This window comes from Myxine glutinosa, chromosome 2 (genome assembly GCF_964187855.1).
Source record: "Myxine glutinosa chromosome 2, kmMyxGlut1.1, whole genome shotgun sequence".
NCBI classification, from domain to species: Eukaryota; Metazoa; Chordata; class Myxini; order Myxiniformes; family Myxinidae; genus Myxine; species Myxine glutinosa.
The window spans coordinates 181,808,130-181,824,879 of record NC_136262.1 but is presented as its reverse complement, the minus strand read 5'-3'; the positions used below and the strand labels follow the sequence as shown (position 1 = coordinate 181,824,879).

At 45.1% G+C, this 16,750-nt stretch overlaps 1 protein-coding gene across 24 annotated transcripts in view; it reads left to right on the top strand.

Moving 5' to 3' along the window:
- Positions 1 to 14,108, top strand: part of LOC137414817 (transcriptional repressor p66-alpha-like) — a 51,796-nt gene extending 37,688 nt beyond the window's left edge. For all 24 annotated transcript variants that reach the window (XM_068100330.2, XM_078772010.1, XM_068100331.2 and 21 more), the window contains 3 exons: positions 4,585 to 4,671; positions 8,207 to 8,333; positions 11,943 to 14,108. In XM_068100330.2, the coding sequence (XP_067956431.2) occupies positions 4,585 to 4,671; positions 8,207 to 8,333; positions 11,943 to 12,406 (678 nt within the window). In that variant the 3' untranslated portion in view covers positions 12,407 to 14,108. The remainder of the gene's footprint in view (positions 1 to 4,584; positions 4,672 to 8,206; positions 8,334 to 11,942) is intronic.
- Positions 14,109 to 16,750: the final 2,642 nt, after the last annotated feature.

The following is a 16,750-nucleotide window of genomic DNA, read 5'->3' as shown; positions in this document are numbered from 1 at the left end:
AGCAATAATTGAAAAAATAAATGCACACACGGGAAAATGCCGAGATACATAAAAAATTGCGGAACAATGTATCATACACCGCCAAACATGACACAGACGGCAACATGTCGACATATATTAAAAATTCGCTTTTTCTTTTCCGTCTTTTCCGTTTGATGACAACAACAACAACAACATGCATTTTAAATCCATTTTCCCTGTTAGAGCGGGGGGTTCGCCTTGCGGTCCCCATGACAATCTTCTCCATTTTGCCCTATTTTCTGCATCTCTCATTGTTAACCCCCTTGCCCGCATTTCTTCTTCCACCATCTTCAGCCAAGTCTTTCTCGGTCTTCCCCGTCCTCTACTTCCTTCTACATTCATTTCCATCACTCTTCTCAACCAGTCACTTTCATCCTTCCTCAACACATGACCAAACCATCTCAACCTGTTCCTCTTCACAGCATCAATCACACGCTCTATTCCCATCATCTTTCGCAATTCATAATTTGTCTTCCTCTCTCTCAACGATACTCCGCGCATCCACCGAACCATTCGCATTTCCACCCTTTCCAGCCTTCGTTGCTGCTCTACATTCATTACCCCTGTTTCGCTCCCATAAATCAAAACACTTCTCACACATGCAGCATACACCTTTCCCTTCAGCTTCAACGACACCCCTCCTCATCAGCACGCCACTCAGTTCCCGAAACTTCTTCCATGCACATCTCACTCCAGCAACCGTTGCCGAATCTGATCCACCTTCTCCATTCAGCATGTCTCCGAGGTTGCAAAATGTTTTCACACTTTCCAGCTTCACGCCGTCTCCAAGATACAACTCAACATTTCCTCCATCTGCAGCTCCCTCTGTGCACACCTTCCATTTGAATGTAGCTGCCACACTGGTTAATGACCCTCTCAGACCACTACATTTTTGATGAACTCACTCAGCGCACATTGTACATTGAATGGAGTTCACTCCGCCATCCTTCCTGCACACAGCACATAGCCACTTCCCAGTTCTTTCCACATCACCACATGCTTTACCACTTGCCATCACCTTCGTCTTTCCGATATTCACCTTCAGACATTTTGTCTCCATACATTCCTTCCACTTGTTCATCTTTTCCTTCAGTTCATCCATACTTTCCGCAATCAACACCAGATCATCTGCATACAACAACTCCCACGGTAAACCCTCTTTTACGTTCTGAGCCAGCACCTCCATCACAGCTACAAATAGTAGTGAACTTAGTACCGACCCCTGATGCACTCCCACCTTCACCTCAAACTCACCACTGTTCCCGTCCTTCGTCCTTACAGCTGTGCGCGCTCTTTTGTACATTGCCATCACTACTCTGATCAACCATTCCTCCACTCCTAACTTCCTCAAGGCCCATGTCAATACTTCGCGTGGAACCCTATCGAATGCTTTCTCCAGATCAACAAACCCAAGAAACAACTTCTTCCTCTTCTCCATGTACTTCTCCTGCAACTGCCTCACAATGAAAAGCGCGTCTGTCGTTCCTCTTCCTGGCATAAATCCAAACTGCATTTCGTCGATCTTCACTTTCTTGATTTTCCTCCTCTCCAACACCCTTTCCAATACCTTCATTCCATGCTCCAATAACTTTATCGCTCGGTACGAGCCACACTCCAGAGGGTCACCTTTCCCCTTATATAGAGGGACGAGGGTACTCGGTTCCCAATCTACTGGAATGCGGCCTTCTTTCACCACCAGATTACAGATCTCTGTCATTCTCTTCACACCCCAACTTCCTGCTGCCTTCAACATATCTCCCACAACTCCCGTCGGCCCTCCCACTTTTCTACTCTTCATTGCTTTATCGCTTCCTCAACTTCCTTCTCAGTTATCTTCTCTGCCGGTCCTAAAACTGGGTTACTCTCTATGTTGCCATCCCATTCATTCTCTGTATTCAACAGCATTTCCATATATTTTTTCCATCTTCCTTTAATTCCATCTGGGTCCACAACGATTTGTCCCACTTCATCCTTTAAGCAACTCACCCCCATCACATCACACCTCTCTTTCGCTATCTGCTTTGCAATCCTGAATACCGCTGTCTGAACCTCTTCCGAATCCAAGCGTTCTCCGAACATTTTCCTACATGCCTCCTGCGCCTTTGCTACCTCTTTCTTTTCAGCCTTCTTGGCTGCCTTATAACTTTCATGCTCTGCTGTTTCTGCTCCCGTACCCTTCGCCTTCTGCCACTCCTTGAACTTATTCCTCTTCTCGTCAATCCTCTTTCCAACTTCATCATTCCACCACCATGTTTCCGAGTGCCTCGGTGGTCCTTTTGTCCATCCACATACCTCACCAACGGCTCCCAACAGACTATCTTTCATTGACATCCATCCACTTTCAAGCTCAACCACATCATCCTCTACTCTACTCAGCCTCTCTTTTAATGCCTCCCTTACTGTCACCTCTTTCAACCTCCACACCTTCATTCTCGGTTGGTACTTCACCCACCGAGCTCTCCTCGCACCTTTCACCCTTATGTCGCAGACAACCAAGTGGTGCTGTGAAACAGCCTCCTCCCCCGGGATCACCTTTGTGTCCCGGAGGTGCCCCCTATCTCGCCTATGCACCATCAGGTAGTCAACGGTTGTCGTCGACCCACCTGACGTGTATGTAACAAGCTTATTTACACGTATGTAATTTATGTAACAAGCTTAACAATAATATAAATATAAAAATTATTTATATTATATTATATATATATATATATATGTGTTATATGTGTATGTGTGTCAGTGTACATGTGTATGTGTGTGGATGTGTATGTGTGTGTGTGACCCACTCTCCCCCGTGTGCTTGATGTGGGAGGGAGAGGATTTGAGCTCTTAAAGGCACATTTTACATGAGATGTAATAACACATTTCAAACTGTATTTCCCATGTGCACACACATGCATTCACATGTTATCAGTAGTAAATACATTGTGTAGATTACATTGTTTGTGGATCTGATAAATTGCCAGTAACCAATTTGTGAAACTGAATGTGCAGGTGCAGCATCTAATTCAATATGTCCAAATGTCACACACGTCCATGCCCGTGGGATTCCCACGGGTGACCCCACTAGTATAATATAAACTACAAAATAACACACACCTTGATGATGTCCCTGAGCCTGTTGCTTTTTTTTCTCATCCCCATTCCTTCCCCCATCCCCTCCCCACCCCCCAATGAAATAAAATCGAAAGTTTGATGGATTTATTTTATCTGGTGTTGGTGTAGTGCAGGCATCATAGACGGATGGCCTTCTCCGTCAAATTACCTTGCTATTCCTTGTTTTTAGTCCCCTACCGGTTTCACCGGAGGGGACTGTGAGTTTGCTCAACGTCTGTCTGTCCATCCATCTGTCTGTCCGTCTTTCCCACCGAGGGTTTCCAGAGCTCCCACCATTACCCTTTAATATATTTAACTGAAGCTTGGTACATGGCTTTATTATGATAAGGTGCAGAACAAGTTTGAATTTCGGGACATTTCCCCATTTTTTCACGGACTTATGCCCTTTCTGAACTTGAAAAATATCACGTATTATACATTGATCAGTTTTCAGCTCCCCTGACTCCACCCCACCCACTGCTTTACACCTATTGGCTGTTGACAGGTGGCCTGACTCCACCCCCAATTAAAATCATGCACCACCATTCCATGAAGCAGCACAGATTGTCAGGCCTCGGGCCTTCGGCCCGGGTGTTAGTCCATGGCCAAGTGCAATTGTAATGAACCCAGGTGTATAACCACAATGTATTACGTATGCACATAGGCCGTTCCTTCATCTTCACTGCTGATGTCACATAAATCTTGTTTTTTATTTGTTCTTAATTTCAGTGTAGTTTGCATCTGTAAATAGACCAGTGTTAGTGTATTCTGATAGTGTGTGCACTACTTATCAGTAATTAAACACTTCACCTCCAGTGTCCCTCTCAGTTGTACATGTTTGGCTTCATGGCCTGGCTTCTGAGGTTGTGATTGCGTGTCAATACATCTGCCTTTGCTTAACGATTTGTCGCAGTCAATCTCTCAATGAGTAGTGGATGAATGTTTCATTTGGACATCACATATGCCCACCTGTGTTTTTTATACTTTTGCAAAAGCACATGTTCAGCGTTCGTAAATTCTTTTTTCTTTTTCTTTTTCACAAACAGAATGCACCTGTTGTGTGTAAGATAACCTGTGGCAATCTCAATAAAAGATAACCGGTGGGAAAAATATGAACAACTGCTTAATGGCGTTAACAATGATGATATGCTGCTTCTTCTTTGGATCACAATAATACTTGTTGGTATGTTATCCTGAGGTCCATGAGTGTGCAGATACCCAGAGCTACATTGACTGATGGTTTATCATGTGATCGTTTTTGACTCTTCAGTCTGAGGTCAGGAATTCAAGAGATAGTTTCCGGGTTGGTACTGTGGAACCTAACAGTAGTGGGCGATCATTTTATGTGCAAATCTATCTGTAAATTGAATGTCTTGGTCTGCACAGTAATTGATCGGTATCAGTGGTCATTGGGTTTGTGGAAATGATCTGAGTTGTGGAAACCTTGTCGTACTCCCTTCCCCTGTACAGGAGATAGAAAAACAGATTCAGAATCAGTCACAACTTCCTGGTTCTGTGAATAAGCAGAACCGTCCGCAGGTTCTCCCAACCAAACAGGTGAGTAATCTTATCTCAACCTGCAGCAGGTGTAATTGATTTGAACGATAATAATTTCAGTAAAATAACATGTATTTTCTTCTTCAAGTTCAATGTGCAGTGATACCCCAGTTTTCGTCACCCCTTTTTATGTCATTTCACAAATACGTCTTCACGGTTATTAATACAATTCTCGATGTCCGTCGTCTCAACTCGCACTGATGGCGTTTCAAAAGCCATAACTTCATTCTTGAGTGCTTTCACAACTTACAAGACTGATAAAAACTCCAGAATACATCGATAAAGTACCAAATCAGGAGATCGCAAAATCGCCTAAAGAACTTGCTTCGCACATAAATAAATGTACTGTACTGGAGATTGGCTAAGAGGCATTGTAAAAGTATTTCCTTAGAAGTGAAATTACATGTTATTCGTTGAATGGATGCTGGTGAACGTGCTGTTCATGTTGCCGGGTTATTAGGTTTTGCCTCCGATCTATAAATATGCTGACGTTCATTGAAGAATAAGGAAGTTTTCATCAAAACATCATGGTACGTTTGCTGAAAAAGATTCTCCATGGATAGGCGCTTCTATGTTGAAAGTTTTGAGTCAATTGCTCAAGAGGTTGCGGAGAAAACAAATTTAAAAGCAAATAATGGTGAAAAAAACGAGACCTTCCACAACATAGTCAAGGATAGTCATGGAAGCCTATTATTAGCTAAAGAATTTTTTTTTTTTTTTTTTTTGTATACTGAATCGAGGCTCGTGAAAGAGCTAACATTTACTTCACAAACAAATCAACCAGACAAACAAAATACCCAAAAAGAGGGAGCGGAAGACAAGATGGGGAGAGAAGGGGAAGCACACAAACACAACACCCGAGAGCAGGGAGATGTGTGGAAGGGAGAGGGCCCGGGGGGAGGAGGCATGGGAAGGGGGGGGGGGGGGGAGGGAGAAGTATAAAACACAAGGACACCAAGGACTTCCTGGACAGAAGTTGGTATTTCAAAAAAGTGGAATTGGGGTGAAATTAGCGGGGGTAGAAAAGATCAAGGTTTTGGATGGGGGAAGATAAGAGATGGTGGTGAACAGCTGTTTTAAAGACTTGGAGGGTGGAGTGGGATTGAAGAGAGTGAGGGAGTTTGTTCCAGAGGTGGGAGAAAAGAGGAATGAAGGAGTGAAGGTGAGCAGAGAGTCTTGATTTTGGCAGTTTAACCATAAGAGGGTTGCAGGCAGATCTTGTGCGACCTGTAGGAATATTTGCGGGACAGAGCCCAGAGAGAGCTGGGGGGGGTGGGGGGGCAAGGCCAGAGAGTAGTCGGTAGAAGACGGAAAGACCACCAACCTGCCTGCGGTGAGTGAGTGAGAGGCCCTTGGAGTTAGCTTCATCGCGGGAGATTCCAATGATTCTGAATGCTTTGGTTTCAACCGCGTGAAGGCGAGCTAGGTGTGAGGCAGGAGCACCAGCCCAGAGGGGAGAGCAGTATTCCATTGAGCTGCGGATGAAAGCCTTGTATGTGGCTTGAAAGCCGAATTGATCTGTTTGAGATCAAGGTGGCATCTACATATTAGACAGAGTAAGTTATTACTATTAGTTTTATGCCTCCGCCCCCGAAGGTGGTCGGAGGCATTGTTTTCGGGTTGTGCGTACGTCCGTCCGTACAGGCTAAACCTCGTTTTTCTCAGCAACCACATGTCCGATTGAGACGAAACTTTCAGGGTATGAGTGACAACCAATGCAGAATGTTTGGTGATAATTGTAACGTCATAGGTCACATGGTATGGAAGCCATCTTTTGTATTAAATGCAAATGATTAAAAAATATTTCTCGGAAACCGCTGAATGGAAAATTTTTAAACTTGGCACATTGTCGAGTACTCCCAATGGGGAATAAATGCATGAAATGATGACATCATCGGTGAAGTGGTATACCAGCCATGAATATTTTAATTGAATGCCTTATCCTAAAAATCTGAAATTGCATGCACATGATCTCTGACCCATTTGTATTGAAATATTAAATTTATTATATCATAGGTCACATGGTTTGGCAGCCATATTGGATTGAAGGAAAATATTAAATAATTATATCTTTGAAACTGCTTATCCTATCGGCGCAAAATTTTACAAATGTCATCTAATGCTATTGTTGCATATAGTTTGAAAATTATGACATCATAGGTCACGTGGTTTGGCAGCCATCTTGGATAGAAAAACGAACCTTATCCAATCAACTCGAAACTTCACAAACCTGATACCCTACCCATACATATTCAGAGTGTACATTTTTGATGTCATATGTCACGTGGTGTGGCAGCCATACCAGCTTGAAAGCCGATATTTTAAAAAATCCTTCTCCGAAAACGCTCACTGATCAATGTGAAACCTGTCCTGTGATAAAAATGTGATACTGTGGGACCCCGGAAAATCCGTGAATAGCGGGGCATAGTTTTAATGGAAAAAGGGGGGATTGGTTCCCGAATCATGAAAATCCGCGAATAGCGAGGAACAAACCGTGAATGGCGAGGCAAAATCCACGAATGGCGAGGCAAAATCCCCAAATGGTGAGTCAAATCCCGAGAATGCCGACGATAATCCGCGACGGTTGATGAACATCCCAGAAATGGCGAGGCAGTACAGTATTCCTGTCCCCACGTTGTCCAGTCCAGTGAGGTGTTTTAAATTATAACCAGTACGCATGTTTTTGCTTCATGCACGTAACCTGGGTTATTTTTTACTTTTATTTTTGGGAGTGATTGAGGAAGCTGTCAGTTGCCTATACACTGCCCAAATAAAGGTATGTGTCAGAAGAACTAGTTGTATCTTGTACGGTTAGAACAAGGTCGCCCATAGGGTGGGTACTCTGCTAGTCAGAGAGTACGGTAGTACTCTATGTTGGGATGGCGCGGAAAAAAACGTCGCTCCCATCTGCTACATGCAAAACTAAAGTTGGATTATCTTCTTTAAAAACTCACTTAGGCTACATATGAGAGTCTACCTGGTCTATTCAGTTGATTGTCGAGGTAGGGATCCCTTTTCAGTTCTCCAGACCAAGGCAAAAGCAAAATAACGAGATCGCTCAAACCTGGGATTTCAGCTTCTTGTTCATAATAATAATAATCTTCTTCAGACAGCATATTTCTGAGCTGCCTCTGTCAATGGCAATGATTCTGCTACCATTCGATAGAGTTTTACTTCCTGCAACATCCTTTGGTATTATAATTCTCGTAGCTTTAAAGGATTCCATGAAAAGTCCGGAAAACGACATTCTTTGGGAATGTTATGCGAGCTTGAAGTTGAGGTAATAGGAGGAGGTACAGGTCGCCATAGAGATGCTCCATAATCTGACGGTGTGTGTGAATAGAAGAGATGGTGAATGTGCATAGGTGAAAGCAGGAGGTAATGATGGGAGCACACATGAAAGGTTGAAGTGAGGAGGACGAGACAACGTGCACAAGAAGACAACTCGAGAGAACGATAAGACAGCTTGGAGGTGTACAAAATTCTTGCTGTGATGTATGTTTGTTTTTTGTTTTTTTTCCCCGACCCCATGCAGCATATTGTGCGACGTGGAGTAATGCAACTCTCGGGGCGTCCCCAGCCTCCACTGCGAGCCAGTGTAATGCACAACTTCGGCAGCCACCACCAACTGCAGAGCTCTGGAAAACTTCTGGGCATGTCAGGTGAGCATGATTTTTGCATATGCTTAGAAAGGGGATGTTGAGGGAGTAGTCTGGTTGTTGTCAGTTGGTTGTCCCTCTTGCACGAGGCTGTACGTTTCCTTACGAGTAAATTGTGATTGCATCATAATGACAAAGCTCAACATGTCGGTTGTGTTGCATTTGTTACAGATTTGTGGGGCTGAGATACAGGTGTAATCTATTCGTCAACTGCATGGCACCTTCTCCCTGTTGGGTGGGAGTCATGACTGTACTTGTGTGAATGTGATTTCAGGAGGTCTTGCTTCAACCTTCTGAACACCCATACTTTTTGATAAATAGTTGAATATAATAATGTATGGTATCATATGCATGTATTTCTGTGTGTGTACGGTGCGTAATACTTGAGACTCCACTTCAGGTCGAGTAATATATGATGATAGAAAATTCAAGAGACTGTGAACGAGTTGTGGGGACATGTTGAATGGCTGACTTTTCATATCGTTTTGCACTTATCGGTATTTGGTATGAGGGGGGGTTTCTCTCTCTGTTGATCTGAAAAGAATCAGATACTGATCTGACGTAACATGTCTTTCCATCCAAGCAAATGTCACATTCTCATCTCGAAGGTGTGCAGGTCATCAAACAAACCAACATATTTGTTTCTACAATCAACCACTGGAAGAGCTTCAGTCTTTTACACTTCCGGGGTTCACCATTAGCTACTCCCTCTTGGCCCAATTACATTTCAAAGCTGGCCTCCAAAGCCAGCCGCAGACTGGACATCCTCTGTCATGTCACGTCCTTCCTTAAGAAATCAAAACTTCTCTCAGTCAACAAGGCCTTCTTCTGTAGCTCAATTGAGTAATAATCTACCCTGCAAACTAGTGCTCCTGCTTCAGACCTGTCTCTGCTGGATGCTGTGGAGTCATTGGCATCTCCGACAAAGAAGCTGAAGCACATGACTTGCTGTTCTCTCTTTGCAGATGGGTTTGTGACCCTTATTTTCTGCCACCCTTCCTCAGGTCTTGCTCCCACTGCTTTTTCATCCCTCTGCCCTTCCCTAGTCCCTCCAAATTTGCACATTCCTGCAGTAACCTCCTTGTGAACTGCCCAAAATTGAGGCTGAATTGTCACTTTGTTTGTCTCTTGTGGAACCTACTTCTCTGGTCTGTTGAATCTCACTCTTTCCTCTTGGGCTTCCACTTGGCAGTACACAACCACCTCAGGTCATCTTCCAGCCATGTGTTCTTACCTATCCTCATTAACCCTTCCATTCTACCTTCAGGTTGTTATACAGTAAACCCTCAAATATCATGGGTTCTAATATCGCAGGTTTTGACCAATACAAATCTACAAGAGTTCATAATGGTGCCTAAACATAAAACGATGGACAAAATTAATTGTGCCAAAAGGCAGAGAAAGGTTATGTCATTGTGTGAAAGAATCTAGTTGTTAGATACGTTGGCAAGAGGTGAAAGTGCGGCATCTGTGGGTCACCATTACAGGATCAATGGATCGATTGTGCGGTAAACTTGTCAAATATCCGTGCAAGTCTTCCCACCAGCAAAGCGCAAAGGTGTCATTCCAGTCCTGTGATCCTCATATTGAAAGGATGGAAAAAGGACAATGTTTGAATGAAGAACCAAACAGAAAAAAGTGCCTTTGAGTGGACTGGCAATGCGAGACTCGGGAGAAACCGTTGCGGATTTACCACGTTGTGTGGACTCGTGATATGGGAGAAACCATTGCGGATTTACCAACGTTTCCACGAGGCACCCGGGGTCAAAGGCTCCAGTTCAACCATGGCAGACCATGACGCTGCACAAAACTACCCACCGCAGCTCACCAAACAAATCGAGGCAAAGGGATTTATGCCAGAGCAGGTTTTTAACGTTGAAGAGACAGGATTTTTGTGGAAATGGATGCCATTTCGTACCTTCCTGTCCAAGGAGGAAAGATCTGCTCCGAGGTTCAAGGTGGCTAACAATTGTCTTATCCTTCTTCTATGTGATAATGCAGCATGCGGCTTCGTCATGCTTCCATTGATCCAACAGCCATCATGTTGTCGTGCGCTGGTAAAACTCCTTCATTGGCACAGCTGAACTCTTGTCCACCCAGTTTGATGGAGGACTGCTTTTTCCTCTGGGCTGACGATACTGCCATAGAAACCGAGGCCTTCAAGGTCTTTGGAATCTCCTGTGATGAAGCTGGGTCTTTGGGCCTATCACTTTGCCATTGCAGACAGGTCAGTGGTCTTTCTGTCTTCTCCCATCTCCTTTGTGGTCTTGTGCCTTCTACCTTTTTCTGTGCTTTTCCTCACCATCGCCCTACTTTCCAGGACACACGCGGTCGACCATCAACCCCCTTCCGGTGAAACTCCCAAAATCCAGCATCACTGCAAACCTTCAGTCGTTCATTTATTTATTTATTTCCCTCCCCCCCCACCACCCCTCTCTGTCTCTTCAATGACATTCGTACCTTTAGGTCTGCAAGACAACTGTTCACCACCATCATAGATCATCACCCATTCCAACCCATGATCATTTCCACTCTCGTTAAACCACTCCACCCCACCCTCCAAAATTTTGCTTTTGTATTGATCTTGTCCACCCCCTGTATTCTTCCCGACCTCTTGTCCATACCCGCATCCCTCATTGTCCATCTCCGTTTATTTCCCCCCTCGTCCCTGCTGTTGGCATTTCTCCCTTCTCTTTCTGCTCAGCTGTTCCTTTTGTTCTGCTGCGTCCTGATCATTTCTGTTCTTGCTCTTCCATGAGCCTCGACGTTGTAGCCAAAAAAAAAAGAGGGAAAGAATAAAAGTCCTTACATTTGTATGAATAATTTTAGCTTCAAAAAAAATCTTGCCGTTTTCCCTCACCACAAAAATGTAATTAATGCGCAACTGTTAAATACATTTTGCAGCAGGTGATTAATAAATTGGCAAATGTTCCGCTTATTTGAAGTTGTATGTTTTTTCTTACGCTTTTTTAAATGTATGAAATGCATTTTCAAACTTTAATTATTGGTGAGTTTGTAAGTTGCATTGAATCCATGGGATACAAGAGTTGCCTAGTACCTTTACCGGAACCTGCATATTGGATTCAGTGTTGTGCTGTGTGAAGTTGTTTCGCTAAAGTGAGTGGCATGGGTAACCAAGTGGCATCAAGTAGCAGGCCGGTAAGAGGTACTTGTGTTCACTACATGTATGAGAATTATGGACTGGATTCAATTCGGGATGTTGAGAAGTGGTGTCAGTGGACAGGGAAACGCTACACTTTCACACTCCACCCACAATTTAGGGATTGGACCAGATATATTGGTGTGGTATTCCTGTGTATTTCTTTGTATTGCTTTGGATCTGATAATCTCTGCAGGTTGAGAGTAAGGCACAGCCTATCGAATCCTAATGGCAATGCAGTGATGGAGCCAATGGAACATTTGCGAATGTAAATGTCCCCAATACATTAGTGCAATCTGAATTGCATAGTTTTTAGATTGCAGTGGCCAGAGGATGATCACGGCAGGGTTAGGGAACATCTCAATGGGCAACGAAGAATCGTGAAGATTGAAATGGCTTTGGTAAATCTAATTTATTTTCTTGCCTCACACGTCGTTGTTCCCTACCCGCAGGAGGAGTCGGCCTATCGTACGTTGGACCAGGTCTAACAAGTCAGAAATCTGCAGCTGAACGGCAGCGAGAATACCTTTTGGACATGTTGCCTTCACGCACCGGTCCACAGAGTTCTGGTCGTGCCCACGTCGCGTCCCGAGCCCCAGTCGCCCATCGCAATGCCGTGCAACAGCACAATCGTCGTCCATTACATCACAGCCCCGTCACTGTCGCCGGCCGGATGCCATCGCAGCTAGCCCGGCCTGCGATCCAAGCTCGGCCAGGGATGGGCCACTTCAGGCCTGGGTCTATCCAAGGACGACCAGGACTGGTGCAAAACAGGCCGACGGGGAGTGGGTCCGTGAGACCGTCAGTAGGCCCCAGCACTCACGCGCGACTCGGAAGCGGAGTCGGAAGTGCTCAAGGGGGGAAACCAGCAGGGGTGAGCCGTTCCATGACCCAACCCACGGCCTCATGGAAATGAGCCGTTCTTCTTTGGGGTCTCTGTCACTTAAAATCAGCCAGGGTCTTTGTGGCTACGACATGGAGCAGGGTGATTACACGTTTACAAGTGCAAGTTTTCTTCTGTGTGTGTGAATGCTGGGACATGTGCGTGCACACTTGCAGGTGCATACTGTGTGGGCACACACTTGCAGGTGCATCCTGTGTGCACACACCCTTGCAGGTGCATCCTGTGCATGCACACCCTTGCAGGTGCTACCTGTGTGGGCACACACTTGCAGGTGCATCCTGTGCACGCACACACTTGCAGGTGCATCCTGTGCACACACACACGTGCAGGTGCATACTGTGTGGGCACACCCTTGCAGGTGCTACCTGTGTGCGTGCACCCATGAGCCTTTGTTTGCGTGTTTGTAAGAGCTTGGTTCTTGTTTGGTGGAGGTGTGGGGAATGGGGTGGGGCAGGAGAGAAGAGGGGCTATTTCCTCCCTTTGGAGGATTTTGAATTTTATTTTTTTTCACGTTTGTCAAGACTAGGCGAGGATTGTTCTTGAATGAAGTCTTCATGGTCAAGACTGAAGCTGTTGCAATTTTCTTGCACAAACACTAAGCGCAAGACACGACACAGTCAAGATGAGTCGCTGTGCGCTCGCACGGTTGTCGTGTCTCGATTGCACGGCCCGTCGCGGTCGGCACTGCAAGATCAATTTGTCACTGTGGACCAATGATGAGGATGCTTTGTAAGGTTTGGTTTCTTTATTTGTTTTGTTTTTCCTTTACAAGCAAAAGATAAAGTCAAACGGCATACCTGGTGGTGGGTCTTTGAGGTAGGTGTTAAGGGTTAGTGGTATTCAGGGTTAACCATATTTGTAGACTATATTGAAATTTGTACTGTAACAAACATTGGATGGAGTTCACTGCCTGTGCCGTGGAGGCTGTGTTCACCTAATCGCTGGAATTCTGACACAATGGGTTAGCAAAAGGAACTTTGGCCAAGAAGGCACCGGAGTGGTTTATTTTTTATTCTTATTTTCCGTGAGGATCACCTTGCCCAGGTTGGATTGCTTTTCCAGCATTGATGCTCCAACGGCTTACGTTTTGAGCTTTCCAACTCAGGACTGTGTAACCTGCTATGATTGTCATTTTGACATCCTGCTCCTTCAAAATGCCGCTTTTGTGCAAAATATTTGCGTGGGTTGTTGTGGGAATGAACAGAAGAGCCATTTTGGTCCACTCGCCAATGGGAAGCTTGATGAAGGATATTTTTATTATTATTTTGTCTTCGATGCACCTTGTGTGACTACACAGTCCTTCCTGCTATTGTCCATTCCTCATTCCTTGCTTCAATAGAATTGGGTGTAGGGGAGAGGAAGGGAAGAGTTATAAAGGTAATGGTGGAGGGGGAGTTCGTGGCCTTCCCATTCGTTTTCCTCTTTCCTTCCTGCGTTTATCCCAGGTATAAGGATAGCCATGCTTAATTTTTGTTTGAGGTCAGACAAGGTGTTTGTGGGTAAATAAAGCTCTATTCTCCACAAAACCTTAAAGACAAGCTCGTGTGGCATCAACATTTGCTCTAGACTGTTGTTGAATATGGTTTTGTAAGCAGCAAACGAGAGGGCTTGTTTTTGTAACGTTGCTGCACAGTTTAAGGAAAACAATTTACGGTCAGGCTTGAATGGATTTTTTTTTCATAATAAAGGAAGAGTGCTGTCAAAAAAATTTTTATTCAAATGCATACTCTCATCCTTTGTTGAAATGTCTACAGGATGGTGCAGAGGAAGCACGATGCTTCTGATCTAACTGGTCTGGGTTCGATTCCAGACCCGACGATAAACTGTTGGATTAGAAAAATGTGCCGTCCCTCAGATGGGCGTGAAACTGGGTCCCTCGGATGGATGTTAAACCCAGCCCATCGACAAACTCAGCATCCCGTTTGCTGACATCAGCTGGTGGAGTTAGTTGATTAGCCATCTGGGCATCATCATGCAAAGACCTTCCTTGGCACACCTGAGCTCCTATCCACCTATAAAGCTTTCATCTGCAGCTTTATGGAGTAATGCTGTTCCCTCCAGGCTAGCTTCCGTGCCTCACATCTTGCTCAGCTTGATGCCGTGAAAACCAAGGCTTTTATGATCACTGGAATCGTTCACGATGAATGAGTGGATCGAAGGACAATAAACCAATCGTGGGGTTTTAAGGAAAGACCATGGGGTTGATGAATTGGACCAATGGTGGCTTGAAAGAAAGAGATACAGCGGCAAATTGCCAAAAATCACACCGGGAATACATTGACTATTCTAACCGCATTTTTCTTGGGGATTCCTAACTGTACGTAAATGCGCTCCCTCAGGTACATTTTCCAAAAGCACAACAATATATATATATATCGAAATATATCGATATATATATATATATATATATATATATATATATATATATATATATTGTTCCAGATCTCTTGAAGCCCGTCGGCGTACAGAGGGGAGGGGGGGGGGTTAAACCACTTTTTCCCCCTCAGGTCTTCGAGTCCACGAGGCCGAGTCACCACTCCCGTAGCGAGCGCGGGAAAGGGTATCGGGTCGACTCCACACGTACCTTTGGTACCCACACTGCCACGAAAACGGGGACTGGACCTTGCACAAGCCACGCTAATCGAATACGCCGAGCGGTTTGCGTATCACGTGACTTGTGCCGTTACTTTTATTGAACCTGATTCGAGCGGTTCTATTCGTGCGATGCTCGGCCAATAAATGGAAAGGACGGGAACGGTCAGGTAGAATAAAGAACACAGGTTTATTTACAATGTGCAATGATCCGGATAAAGGGAAGGGACACAGAGCAGGCTTAATCGGTCGTAACTTATCCCCCAGACACGGGCCCACTCACTCATGCAGGGAAAAGGAGGAAGGACACGTTCGCACTTCAAACGCGTCCTGGCGCCGTTCACTCCGGACAGCTCGCCTGGCGTGGCCCTCGGTTGTTCACGGCACATGTGCTGGGAGCGCAGGCAAGGAGATCGTGTGTCTGTGGCCCGGAATGGATCGTCTTCACACAGCGCGATTAATACAGGCAGCAGCAGAGTGCAGGGCACGGGGAGAGTTCGTGTACAGTGACTATAACGAGCAAGGCACTTTACTCGTGCTGCGACAATGCCTCTTTCTCACTGCTCAATCACCATGAACGAACCACGAACCTTGGGTGACTGACCGACTCTCACGCGTTCTCGTGTTCGTTCTCTCGTTCTCGTTCTCCTGTCTCTCTCTCTCTCTCTCTCTCTCTCTCTCTGCAGGGTCTTATATGGCCCCTCCCCAACCTTACCCGAATGTTCCAAGCCCCTCTCGCTGCCGTTGTGAGCCACTCCCCTTGAGCTCCGATTGGCGGCTCGCTGCTTATCGGCCACTCCCCCCTGCAGCTCCTCCCTTCGGCCTTGCCAGACTTGTTCCAGGCCTAGCACGTGACATTCCAGCCCAAAAAACACCTAACTCACTGGCCTGCTCAACGCAAACTAACACAGGAAAGGAGACTACGCTTACATTTACCAAGAAATAACTGAACTAAAGCGAGGCTACATGTTGTGGTGCAACTACCTATGAGGGGGGGTCATTCTTTATTCACAAAACCGCAACAATATACACACACACACACACACACACACACACACACACACACACACACACACACACACACACACACACACACACACACACACACACACACAGCCAGTGAAAAGTTTAGGTACACCCAACATGTGTTTAATGTGCAAAATGAACATAAGATGTAAACAAAATTCTTCCCAAAGATTTAACCACTTTATTATCAACTGATAATATTGTTGCAGTTCTCTCGCCGGCCTTTTCCCCTTATCAAGGGGGGATTAATCCCCTTGTCTTTACTGACCTGGCGCGAACCGAGACCTATTACGTCCCTTCCGGACAGCGCAAAATACGGTTTCAGGACCAAATTCTCGCTCGTACCTAAGTACTCGCGCTGCCCTGGAAGCGAGGAAACAAGCCTCGCACGAACCACGTGAGGTTGGAATACGCCGAGCGCTTTGCGTACACGTGATCCGCGCAGTTATAGATAGTGGAACCCGATTGGAGCGATCTTATTCGTGCCACGCTTAGTCAATGGAGAAATCACGGGAACGATCGAATTCAGAAGAAAGGAAGAACAAATACAGTCATGTGAAAAAGTAAGTACACCCCATGTAAAGTTTTGACTTTTTCAACATATTTCAACATACAGCTATTTGATCTTCATTTCAACAATATTGATAGATAAAGGTGATATAATATAAAACAAATATCATGAAACATTTATATTTTGTAGTCCATTGTATAATTTAAATAAACATAAATGCAAATTTC